Raw genomic sequence first — 13,767 nt, 5'->3', positions numbered from 1 at the left:
TGTGTGTGTGTGTGTAACTGCTTTAACCCACACTCCCAAAGTCACTGTATTATTGTATTTACTTAATAATTAAAAACAATATATTTTCCATTTATTGGAGCACAGAGGACAATTAATTCAAACAATAAGAATCATTGTTCCATGATTTAACTGTTCTAGGATTTGTCCTGTAACTAATTTTCCGTAAAATAATTGAAACAAGCTGATTTTATTTGTTTGCTGTTTCTTGTGTTTTGACTACAGGTCAGAGATCTTTCAATTGCTTACCTTTTAGTCAGTTTAACATATCTCTATGTTGGGGTGCTAATCTTCGCCTCTTTTCCATCTCCACCATTGAGCAAGGAGTGTATAGAACAGGTACAAAAATCTTTAACATGGGGGACTTTGTTTAAATTGCTGAGAATTGATTATATGTAAGCATTGCTCTCTTTCCTTCTATCTGCATCTGCATTTAATATAACATTATCAGGTCCCACTTTCACTTGATGCATCAGATCAGAATTATGAACAATGTAATACTTAAATAATACCACATTTTTCTAATTAAAGCTATTTTGGCACTATTAAATACTAGCCGCCAGTTGCACCAATTGGTATAACCCATTGTACCATTTTTTTTCTACCACTTCAATGCAGATATTAATTGTAAAGAAAAGTTGGTTACTTTTTCAAATTAAGAAATTTGGTTCAGATGAGTCTGTCTTGGTTTAATTAGCTGATGTAGTGAGCTTTTAGCCTGTACATTCATCTCCTTTGAGCTAAAGAAGCTAAAACTAAATGAAGAAGTTTCTAATTAAGCATAATTTCCTTTTTTTTTGTCTGGACTGGAAAAACATGTTTATCAATTCTGCAACAACTAAGAATCCTTAGGCTATTACATGAAGTTCCAAACTGGTAAATTTAGTTTCCTGATTCAAATGAAATGTGAAATAAGGGCTAATTAGGGATTTCCTGGATTATTCTCACCTTGAACAAACATTTCGTATACAGGCCAAATATTTATTCGTCATATGGTTTACACAGCTGAGATGACATTCAGATTGGCTCAGTGTCTAATTAAAGTATGGTACTATTTTCCAAATGGTAAACAGTGGTTATATGAAAGTATGCTGGTATACACTGGACTGGTGCATAAATGAAAATTATCTATGTAGCTTGGAAAGAAAACAGATCATTAAGCAAAAATTGTTTTTCTATAATGTTTTACAATCCCTTCTCCAGCATAGCTGGGCATCTCAGAATAAGTTTTATGCATCTGAAGACATGCATTTGTCTGGGAAACTATGTCAAAATAAATTTGTTTAAGAAAGAACAGAACACACAAATGTAGAAATGCATCTGCGTTTGTGTTGAGAATATAAAATGCATAAGAATTTGCCCTACTTAAGATCTAAAACTTAATTTACAATAAGACTGCAGTTTTTAAAATTCTGGAACCAAACTATTGTAAATAATTAAGCCATATTTCATTTGTGCTTCAGGAACTTCATGTATAAGTGTTTCCATGATTAAAAAAATAAATGCTTAGGTAAAGCCATTATAGAATTTTCCAAGTCTTATGTCACCCTTCTCCGGAGACTTACAGTGCTTTAAGCAATAGCCTTCATACTTTTGTATATACCTGCTTAGTAGGGCTTTTTTGGCCCCCCCTAAGCGGTGTTCTTTTTTATACAAAGTCAGCTTATTGCCCACACAATCCGGGTCCTCATTTTACCTACCTCGAAAGGATGGAAGGCTGAGTCAACCTTGAGCCTGGTGAGAATTGAACTCGCAGTAATTGCAGGCAGCTGGCAGCTAAGTGCTCCTTTAACAGCAGTTTTAATCCACTGCGCCACTAAGGCTCAACATATAACATATGTTGATGTGTTAAATATTCTCTATATAGAAATGTCTTTATTTTCTTTGCTTTAGAATCCTTGATATACATAGACTATATAGGTAGAAGGAAACGACAGCCCCATTTCACTTGCATCACTAACTTTTCTTTTTGTTAGAATTTTTTAGATAATTTCCCCAGTAATGACATGATGTCATTTCTTGCAAGAATATTTCTGCTGTTCCAGATGGTGACTGTGTATCCACTGCTTGGTTACTTGGCACGAGTTCAGTTTTTAGGACATGTCTTTGGAAATGTTTATCCAAGGTAAACCACTCCTTTTTGGCATACCTTAGTTCTATTTCTTGTTTTCACACCCATGTCATAGAAATGTTCTGTCACTACTCATTTGCCACTGTTGGAACAAACTTTCTATTGTGGTTAGTGCCACTACCGGTTCTGTGGGTGTGGCTTGGTGGGCGTGGCATGGCATGGCTTGGTGGGCATGGCTTGGTGGGCATGGCTGGGGAAGGATATTGTAAAATCTCCATTCCCACCCCACTCCAGGGGAAGGATACTGCAAAATCCCCATTTCCTCCCAACCAATTGGGACTCGGGAGGCAGAGAATAGATGGGGGTGGGGCCAGTCAGAGGTGGTATTTATCGGTTCTCCAAACTACTCAAAGTTTTCGCTACGAGTTCTCCAGAACTGGTCAGAACTTGCTGAAACCCACCTCTGGGTTATGATAGCTTTTCATTCAAGCTTCATGTCAGTCTCAAAGGGTGGGGGAGTGGGGGGGTGTTTTTAGTTTGATTTCTTTTTTGTTTATTTGTTTAAAATGATGTGTAAACAGGGCCATTGATAATTTTAGAGCAATTAACCAAAATTTGGCATCTTGATTACATTGATTGCAACTGCAGCTTGGTGTGATGTGCACGTGCGATGCATGATTTATTATGGTTTTTTGGCTTTGTGTGTGTTTGTGTATGTGTTTTGTGTGTGTGTGTGTGTGTGTGCTCTCCACCCAAGCCTATTACTTGTCTACAAAGTGCATGCTCTAGTAAGAGCAGCTAAAACCAACCAAAATTGGCCAAATTAACATGAGTTCTTTTTTTTTTTTTTTTGAAGAAGGAGAAGTCTTGGTTACTAATTCAGGAGTCACCCTTATCATAAGTCACAAAGGTGAACGTTTTATCGGCCTTTCTTCAAAGAGTTTTCTGACAGATAAAGAAGGTTACATAAACAGCTGCAAGAATCACAAGTGCTTCTGGTTGATAGTAACCTTTAGAAAAAACGGGTTCTCAGACAATATTCTTGATTTTATTACATTGCTCAGGATGTTTAGAAGAAATAGCAGAGTATTTGTATATGGAATAGCTTCCTATCCAGGCTTTGACTCAATTCACACCTATTTAGTTTCAGCAAGACTGCCGTATTCTTTGCCACCAAACACCAGGTTTTAATCAAATATCAATATAAGAGGCCCACAGATTGTTACAGTTCTCTGTTCAATGTGATCTAGTGATTATGAAACAATTTTAGTTACTAAAATTTGTAAAAAATATGTGGTGACTAGGGCAGTAATTACTATCTGCTAATAAAGGAGAAATTAAAGTCTCTAAACATTTAGAGAGAGAAATCCAGTGTGGTGCATTGCTTAAGGTGCCAGGCTAGAAATTGGGAGACTGTGAGTTCCAGTCCTGTCTTAGGCACAAAGCAGCTTGGGGACTTTTGGCCGGTCACTCTCCTCAACCCCAGGAATCAGGCAATAGCAAACCAATTCCAAAACGGTTGCCAAGAAAACTCCACGTAGTCATCAAGAGTCAACACTGTGCCAAAGGCACATATACACAAACAGATAGAACCATAAAATTAGAAAAAAATATTTCAAAGTGATACAGTAGATTCAGCTTTTCTTCCAGGGAGAATTTTGTTATCCTGATCCTAGTAAGATTTTATGTATTTTTATTAATTATTATATTTTTAGATTGCCAGATGCCCAACAACTCTGGGCTTTTCACACTTAAAAACACAGAGAACAATAAAATAATAATAAAAACAAAGAACAAAAGATGGTGCAAAGCAGCCAACCACTCAGAGCAACGTATATTACCCAGAAGGGAACATCATTCACCCTTACCAAAGATCTTCAAGGCTCTTTGAAATACCAGCAGGGTGGGGCCATCCAGATCTTGGGGGAACCTCTCCTTTGAGAGGGCAAACACTATGGCAGAGAAGGTGAGTTTTTAAGGATCCCAATAGGTGGCATTGTTTAATCAAAGGAACCCAAGCAGTATAGCCTGTACAGCTTTGTAGGTAACAAATCACACCCAGAAGCAACTTGGTAACCAGTGCAGTTTATGAAGCAGAGGTATTACATGAGGAAAGTGAGGCACACCCATCACTCACGCTACTGTGTTTTGGACCAAATGAAGTTTCTGGGTGGCCTTAAAGGGCAGCCCGATGTAGAAAGCATTACAGTAGACAATGCTGTGAGATGATCAAGCAGGAGGGGTTGTCTGAACATTTTCTTTTACGATCCCAATTATACAGATATAATTACATTTTTTTTGCTATTTTTACAGTACCTGCCGCTATATTTTATAAAAGGGACTTGAGACCCAGATTTTATCTCTCAGAGTCAAGATAAAAATACAGACTTGCTTCCACTATTAGTTCAATTTGAAGAGTTGACAATGGAAATAATTTATTTGCTGATCTGTAACAATTTCCTGGAAACTTAGTGTGTTTAGAAACACACAGGCCTGGTGGCTCAGCAGACTGATAGCATTGTGATTTAACACCAGCTGTCTGCAATTACTGTAAGTTCGAATCTCACCAGGCTCAAGGTTGACTCAGCCTTCCATCCTTTCTAAGGTAGGTAAATTGAGGACCCAGTTTGTGGGGGCAATAAGCTGACTTTGTATAAAATATACAAAAGTATGAAGGCTATTGCTTAACACATTGTAAGCCGCCCTGAGTCTCCGGAGAAGGGCAGCATATAAATCAAATTAAAAAAACAACAACATTAATCCCAAGTTATTATGCTAAGTGGAGATCTGTCAGTTTTCCAAAAGTTTCAGCTACATCTAACGCCAGCTCTAAGAATCTACTTCCTGATGTGGAGGCTAAGGAAGTGTATTTATAGTCATGTTCTGGCACCTACGCTGGCTTTGTGCACTCTTCAGCATTATCTCAATTTTAGAGATGCTATGTTTTCTCAAACAGCCAGTTGGATGTTGTGATAAAGCATCAGGCTAGAAACCAAGAGACCCTTGTTTCAGTTCTCCCTTTGCTACAGATCCAGCTAGGTAATTTGGAGCTAATCTCATTCTCTGAACTGTAGGTAAGGCAGTGGTAATCCGCTTCTGAAATCTTGTGAAGAACACTGCACAGACTTGTCAACACTAACTCAAAGGAAGAAAAGGGGTTTCTGAACTGTTTCATTAAATTCTGGGTATCCATATAAACAATGGCAATCATTTAATTTTACAAATTTATGTAGCACCCCAAATCTTTTCTTCTCTATTTTTAGATTTTCTTTTTCCTTGTTTGTATAATAACAATATGGATAAATATATTTAAAAATAATAAGTCATAATGTCCAAGTTGTTTTTGTGTCTGGTTTCTTTCTTTGTTTAAAATAGCAAGAATCCCATTTTTAAGTGTATGAAATTTCTGAATCAGTTTTTAAACGGGATGGTATGTTTGTATTAACAGATAGGTCTTGTTCAGAATGTGAAAACTCTTGCAAGTTTAATTTTCTACTTAGAAAATTTAAGAAGGTGGGATAGGATGCAAAACCTTTTCTGTTTACACTATCTCTAAAGAATTGGTTCAATGAAAATTGTTTTTAGGTGTGAATCCTGCAAACCTTAATCTTTATTTAATCTATCAAAATCTTTAAAATGTGCTTGTGCGTATATTTATGTTATGATTTCCACTCCTCTAAAGATTCTTCTTCTGATATTCATTAGTTTGGTTGAGCAGCTCAGATCATTCCTGGATCCAAAATATTGTTTTTCATGTGGGGAATGTGTTTTAGAGTATTTTATTATACTTTATAGAGTATATGGGTGGCATTTTAGAGTATATGGAATGACTTTCATATGTATGTGTGCATAAAGAGAGTGAGAGAAACAGAGAAATGAGTATACTTTTATGAACTTTGGCATGGCAAATAAAAAAGAACCTTACAAAACTGAATTTCAGATAACTATATTGTATTCAAAATACCAATTTAGGATTTGGCTGTTGGAAGAATCACTACATGTCAAGCTCATTTCATCTAAAAGTAATTGGTTTTAGTGGATGAGTCACAGAAATGGAAAGATTTTTATTAGCTTCTTGAAACTAATAAAAGGGGTTGTTCTTACATAGAGTTACATAGCTTGGTTTTTCTCTTTTCTTACAGTTTTTTCCACGTGCTGCTTTCGAACATTATCATTGTAGGAACCGGAGTTGCGGTGGCCAGATTTTATCCAAATATAGGGGGAATCATAAGGTACACTTGAAATATGAATTGATTGTTATGCTGAAATTGAGGCAGGACTATGCTAACCATCATGTAAAATCTAAACAAAATAGTGGGTGATTCTCATATCTGGCACGTGCATGCAGCAAACTAAAGTGGTAAAATTGTGAAATAAGCCTCAGAATTTCACTTTTTAATGTATTTTTCCTATATGGAACAATTCAGTACAGTGTACATTCTGGCCTTTTCTTAGTCACTAGTATTTGTTTTTTGCAGCAAAAAATATCCAGATTCAATTTCTTTCATATTTAGAGGCATTGAAAAATCTGAATTACCCATATGAACCCACAGATGCAACAGTTGATCTATCCTCTCCAAACAACGTATTATAATTCTTATATAATGCTGATGTATGTATAGATCATGCTAGACTTCTGGATAACTCCAGGCTATGGGTGGAGAATCGGAAGTCATACCTCTAGTGTGACTCCCATAATCAAACAAGCAAAAGGGAAATATAAACTTCACTAAAAATAAAGGGGAAAGAAAGAAAATCCCGGTGACACCTATAAATGCCACATACTTCTGACTCACACGTCATTGACAATTATGACAGAATTGTGAGTGCTAAAAAAAAAACGTTGCCTAATTCTGTTCTATAAAGTATCAAGAATGAACAGGAAGGTGGAAATTGCAACATCTGGAATGCCACTACTTACCTGTCCCTATCTCATTTACTTCTCACACAAAGTATTGTATTTAGTATCGCATATAACGATACAGCTTTGTAATTTATTCCAAAGTGTTTGTCACCTTATTATTCCTACTTTTTTCTGTAAGCAAAAAAACCCCCAAACTTGCAAATAAAATAAATGAAGTCCCAGCTACCATCAAGTAGCTATGAATATTAAAAATGGCTTCCTTCAAATCAGCTTTTTTTCCCCATGATTTTCTTTTCCCTTGTAGTAATAACAAACACTATTACCAAAATTCCACATTTTAAAACTGCATTTTAGATATGTGCCACGTGTGAATGTTTAACATTTTTGCCCAACATAAGGTCTTATTAATTGATTTTTTTAAAAAAAAGTTTGGAAACTTTTATCATAAGTATCTTCCGCATCTCCTTTTATTCTCAAAGCTCCTTGTGTTTTCCCCTTTCAATTTTATTTATTTGATTTTATCCCACCTTCATTAGTTTTATTAATGACTTAAAGTGGCAAAATGTACCCATTGCTCCTTCCTTGTGCTGTTGTTTTTCTCACAATTTCAATTTCACCTGAACTTTCTCCATGTGAAAAATCTTGGATCCTGTTTCTTTTTAAATACGTCTTGGACATCTAACCGCATACTCCCACCCATTCATTCTATTGCGAGCAACAGAAACAAAGAACAAATGATTTAAATAAGCAGGCCTTGGCTAAGCAATTTTGTGCAATCATCCGAATGCACAAAGGAATGTTTGTGATTGGTTCCTTTTCTCTCTTCAAAAGGAGTACTCTGCCATGAACCCATCTGGTGTTCTTTATATAAATATGGACTATTTAAAAAAAAAAAAAGAGGAAGAAATTTTCTCTGGCCCTTCATATCAGATGCAAGCTGCAGTCTCACAGCCTGTGATATCCAGCTTTTGTGATTGCTCCCCTCATCCCATTCAAGAAGTATTAAAAGAATGATTGTGAAGTTGTTTAAACACTACATAAATGCTATTGCTTAATGCAGCAGACTATGGTATTGGAGAAAACTACTGCAGTGGGAGCCCTAATGTGCAGCATTTACTGTATGTTTCGGAGTATAAGACGCTCCGGACTATAAGATGCACCTACCTTTTTGGGGGAAGAAAACAAGAAAAAAAAATCTGCCTCTGCCTCCCAGCAATTTGCCTCCTTGCAACAAACAGCAAACAGCCTGCTTTAGTTTCATTTTCGTTTTCAGCACAGCCTGATTAGCATAAGAAAAAAAAAATCTGCCTTCCAGCAATTTGCCTCCTTGCAGCAAACAGCGGAGGCCCGCACTACAATAGGCAATGGCAATTCCTGCAGCCTGAAACAGCTGAGGGTCGGGAGGCCGATCTAACCAACAATCAACTGCTTCTGCTAATCAGGCTATGCTAAAGCTGAAACGGGCTGTTTGCTGCAAGGAGGTAAATTGCTGGGAGGCAGAGGCCAAAGGGTGGGGGCTGGCTGTGGGGCTACATTCAATGTATAAGACACACCTAAATTTTCACCGTCTTTTGGGGGGGGGGGAGTGCGTCTTATACTGCGAAAAATATGGTATGTTATTGAATTAAAGGATAAAAGAATCATTTTCTCCAATTAAATGTGATAATTGTTGCATCAGATGTCCTCTGTGTGCCTAAAACTTGCATATGTCCAGCAACCTTGTAGAATTTGTTCCCTTCTCTTGGCCATGACATATCTTGCCATTTTGTAAAACACAAGAACAGTGCTCATTTTGTCTTATAGTAGCACAATCTTCCTGACCCGAATATAACCTTTACTTGTACATGCAGAAACTCTATTGACTCAAGCAAAATCTGTATAGCTCTATTGTCAATTTATGTTTAATTACTTTTATTAAATAGTCAAATGTAGCTATAATGTGTTCACAGCAATATCATTTGTAGTCTTGTGGGGTGATTCTGGTGTTCATCATGCAGTAAAAGTTGTAAGGTGATGAAACACAGTGAAATAATTGCTCTGGTTTGGCCATGTACTAAGGCTCACTTTGCTTAAAATTGGGAAAGATTTATCTTGATGGCTAATGCGTAATTTTTTTTTAAATAGTAAATATAAATCAATTAACTATCCAACCAACCAACCACACTATGACTGTCTTCAATGCTTATTCATAGGTAGTTTAACTGTGGACACTGAGTTAATCCAATTTTCTGGGCATGCTCAGCATACTAAACCACACTACCTAGGATGGCAGTTTCTGGATAAAATGATGCTGGCTAGATAGTTTGTTATATATGGGATCTGTCACTGAATAGACATGTAGAGATTGTAGTCTGAAAAAATAAAGATATAATCATTTGTTGTTTTCTTCCAGATATTCTGGAGCAACCTGTGGCCTCGCCTTTGTATTTGTATACCCATCCATCATCTATATCATCTCTTTGCATCGGGAAAATCAGCTGACATGGTTTGCACTAATCAGCCATTTTTTGATAATTCTTCTAGGAGTGGCAAATCTGATGGCACAATTTTTAATTTGAAAATCAATCTTATATCAGAGTTCGTTCTTTGCAAGAGGTACAGGAGTACCAAAAGATTACCTTGAACAGTATTATAAAAATTGTATCCTGCAGTATTATAAAAGTTATGCAGCAGTAGATCTGTAGATTGCCATCTTTCAATCTTAACGTGTTTCAGAGAAAACAGCCTTAAAAAAACCAACAATAACAAACAAACTTTTTTAAAAATGGAGGCTGCATCTTGCAATATGAAGCACCAAAGCAAATGGAAGGAACTGAGTGAATTTCTGCTGCAACTTCAAATAGAAATGGAAATTATTTGGGAATTATTAAGTTATTTTTATAAATTATAATTTCTTTTTTTTTTAATGTGGAAAAAGCCATCTAAGAAACTGGAGGCAAATAAACAAGGGATTTTATTGAACTGGAAAACTATATATTGCTACTGTTAAGAAGAGTGTTTTGAATTCTTTTACTGTTGAAATGCATTACATATTAAATCATGAAATACCACTAACATTAACATTTTGTGATATTCCTAATTGTCTACAACAGGGGTGTCAAACTCAAGGCCTGGGCTGGATCCAGCCTGTGGGGTGCTTAGATCTGGCCCGCAAGGCCGCCCTGGAAACAGCAAAGGACTGGTCCACAGTGCCTCTGCCAGCGAAAATGGAGCTTGGGAGGGCTGCATGCGGTCCTCGCGAGCTCTGTTTTCACTGGCAGAGGGTGGCAGGAGGCCGTCACAGCCAAAAATAGAGCTCAGGAGCCTGTTTTCTCTGGCAGAGCACACAGGCCACCATAGGCACCCCTGAGACGAGTGATGGCGAGCTGGCCATGCCCACTCAGTCCCCCCAAGGTCAAAACACAACCCTGATGCGGGTTGAAACTCAATGAAATAGAGTTTGACACCCCTGGTCTACAATATCTGGACTGAAAGGGAGGTTTTCTTACATGTCCTGCGCAAAGAGAATGTTTTGTCCATTTTCTTTAGACTTGGCATGGAAGGTCTAGAATTAATACAAGATAGACTGTATCTATTTTGCACAACTGTGTTAAAATGTCCCATTTTAAATCTAAAAAGTCTATCAATAATTGTACAGTGAGCTCAAAATGTTGACTTGCGTTGCTGTACCAAGCCTCTCCCCAAAGTGCAAAGTGTGGTTATGAAACTTTCTATCTTTTCTGGGGAGGTTTCAAATTACTGTTTTGACTCAAATCTGGGATGAACAAACCTATGCTTACCTTTTGCTGACTCTGGACATGTGTTACCTGTCTCTTGGCATCATGGCTATTAAATCTTACACTTTGAGGAGGGGTAGCTTTTTACGTTTGTAAAAGCCCCATCTGCACTGAATCAGCACTTTGTGCGCTCAATGCATCCGTCTGTCTTCCAGCCTTCTGAGGGTTGCAACTTCTCCAGAGCTATGAAGCGGATCATTAGGAAAAGCTTTGCTGTTTTCCCACTTCAGCTCAACTATTCTGCTTCATGTTACTGGTACTTTCTGGCTATATTGGCAGCGAAAAACCAATATAGTAATCCTAAACAGGTTTGTTTAAATTTGGGGAAGTCCCATTCTCCCCCCTAGTGATCTTGCTAAAGATCTCTGCCTTTTCTACCTTGGCAATTTGACTGTCTCTTAGGAATGGTGTACCAATTGTCTGTCTCCAGCACTTATCTAACAACAGGTTGACCAAGAAGGAAATAAGACTCCACTTACTACAGCTTGAAGGGACTCGGTGGCTCAGTAGCTAAGACGCTGAGCTTGTCGATCGAAAGGTTGGCAGTTCAGCGGTTTGAATCCCTAGTGCCATGTAATGGGGTGAGCTCCCATTACTTGTCCCAGCTTTTGCCAACCTAGCAGTTTGAAAGCACGAAAAAAATGCAAGTAGAAAAATAGGGATCACCTTTGGTGGGAAGATAACAGTGTTCCATGTGCCTTTGGCATTTAGTCATGCCAACCACATGACCATGGAGACGTCTTCGGACAGTGCTGGCTCTTCGGCTTTGAAATGGAGATGAGCACCACCCCCTAGAATCGGGAACGACTAGCACATATGTGCGAGGGGAACCTTTACCTTTACCTTTTACTACAGCTTGATCAGAGAGAGAAGTGATAAATATGAAATATGGAAATAGTGGGACTGCTTTGGATATACCCTTGGAAACCCCATTGTGATTCATTGACTGGGAGGTTGTGCTTACATTATTGTAAGCAGGATTTTCATATGCATCAGCAGGATGCAGCCAGCACAATACCTAGGACTTCCATCATGCTCACTGTATAGGTCCTTTCTTTTTATTTCCTCCGGGCACAACCTCTCGGTGCTTATTTTCTGGCATGAAAACTACCACATCTATAGTACAAAACATCTTTGAGGACTTCTTCAGAGCTGTTCTTTCAGAGTAGCCATCTGAGAAGGCAGACCATGCTCAGATGTCATGCATATAGCCTAATGGCATATTTGCTTGAGAAGGCGCTTGGCCTCAATTCAGCACCACTCATCCTGGGTCTGCCACCAAGGTCTGGATCTGCTTCATTGTAGGACCTATCCTGTGCATGTCAGGGGAGACTCAAAAGAGAAAAAGTTCTTTTCTCCCATGTAGTCCTTTAAAAAAAAAACTTCCGCTGAAAGAACCGTTGTCCACTTTCATAGAAAGTGCCCTGGGGTAATGCTTTGAGGATCAGCCTCAAATGCTAGACTGAATGCTAATCTATATACACTGCTCAAAAAAATAAAGGGATCACAAGCAGAAGACATCCGAGATCTGAATGAATGAAATAGCATTATTAAATACTTTGTTAAGGATTTTTTGAAATAACCATCAGAGCATTAATATTTCTTAGGAAATATTGATATATTTCCTATATCAATATTTATATATTGATTTTAATTTGGTTTTAAATTTTATAAATATGTGTTTTAATATGGCTGTACACCGCCCTGAGTCCTTCGGGAGAAGGGCGGTATAGAAATCTAATAAACTATATTATTATTAACATGCTCTGATGCTAAGGAGTTCTACTCCCCCTCCCCACCTGAAAAGAAATCTGTTCCAAATGCAAAACACAAGCAGAGGAATTTCAGTTTCAGTTTTTCTTTCACAGCAGGAAGCAGCTTTAATACAGAACACTTGAGCTAAGCCACGCCCAGCCTGCTTCCTGTCTCCTTCTTGCTCACACAGCAAATACTGTTTGAGTTTCCAAACACCCCTCAACTCTCTCACGCTGACAGGATGCTAGCCAGATGAATACCAATGGATGCTGCGAGTTGGGACATTCTACTTCCCCCTCCCCCTCTGTTCCAACTGCCAATCCAGCTAGTGAGATATATTTTATAAAAGCTGGACTTTAGAAGGTGTGTCCTCAAATACTTCTTGCATGTAATGGCATTTCAGTATATGTTCTTGATTTCTCACTTTGGAAATCTGCCTTCAGAAATCTTTGAAGCCTAAGCCTTCATTGCGTAGCATTATTCTTCCATCACCAAGAAATCCTTCAAGTGGAACAGAAAGTGAATTAGCATGATTGATGCATCTCCAGTGTAACTCCTCATTTCATCTAACATTTCTACATAGTGCCAGTACATGGAGACAAACAGTCTAATGCCCCTGGCATATGCTTCCTGGGGTTGGCTTTAGTGTCTTGTTACAAAATGTGGTTTGAAGTGAAAAGCATGTGGAAATCTGTGAAGAAGAAAGAGCAATGGACTTATTTTAATGTTTCTGTTTTCATTTTAAATGCATGTAAGAAACAGTTATGTGTACTCCTCTCTGGGTTACTACAGTGAAGGTCTCTGACTGATAGCTTGTAACAAGTACTCTGTCATTGTTAGGAATGCATTTCTGTATACTTATCTTTTGAGAACTTTGATTAAGCTGCAGAAAGCCCTAATTATGAGTAAATTTAGGTTTCAAAATAATTAGGACACATCCTGGTAGAAATGATGAGATTTCACAGATTGTGGAACAAGTTCCTCAGTCTCCCAATTTCAGTTAGTAACTATGCTGGAATGCTGGTTCAGTAGGATAACCACTGTTGTCCTCAAATCTTGCTTTTTTTTTTTTTAAGTTTCAAAGGCCTAACTTATTAAAATACAATTAGATCTAAAGTAGCTAGAAAGCCATTTCTTAGAATTAATTACGAATAAGCTTTTTTTCCCAACTTGGTGCCTTCCAGTTGTAAAACTTGTGCTCTCATCAGTTTCAGCTACTAGAAAGGCTGAGTGGGGGGAAAAAACAGAAGCTGTATTTCTAGGCTTCCAGAGGGAAATAGGTT

At 37.8% G+C, this 13,767-nt stretch overlaps 1 protein-coding gene across 9 annotated transcripts in view; it reads left to right on the top strand.

Annotated features, from left to right (window-relative positions):
• The window catches only part of SLC38A9 (solute carrier family 38 member 9), a 47,403-nt gene extending 37,390 nt beyond the window's left edge, over positions 1–10,013 (top strand). For 8 of the 9 annotated variants that reach the window (XM_034440885.3, XM_087885672.1, XM_034440888.2 and 5 more), the window contains 4 exons: positions 244–357; positions 1,995–2,143; positions 6,232–6,321; positions 9,346–10,013. In XM_034440885.3, the coding sequence (XP_034296776.2) occupies positions 244–357; positions 1,995–2,143; positions 6,232–6,321; positions 9,346–9,511 (519 nt within the window). In that variant the 3' untranslated portion in view covers positions 9,512–10,013. Of the gene's footprint in view, positions 1–243; positions 358–1,994; positions 2,144–3,804; positions 4,056–6,231; positions 6,322–9,345 lie in introns of all 9 variants that reach the window. The other variant, XR_015732079.1, reaches the window with a different exon arrangement.
• The last annotated feature ends 3,754 nt before the right edge of the window (positions 10,014–13,767 follow it).

This window comes from Pantherophis guttatus, chromosome 2, assembly GCF_059756535.1.
Source record: "Pantherophis guttatus breed Tessera chromosome 2, ASM5975653v1, whole genome shotgun sequence".
Classification (NCBI taxonomy): Eukaryota; Metazoa; Chordata; class Lepidosauria; order Squamata; family Colubridae; genus Pantherophis; species Pantherophis guttatus.
Note: the sequence above shows the minus strand (reverse complement) of the source record. Positions and strands in the feature narration are given on the sequence as shown.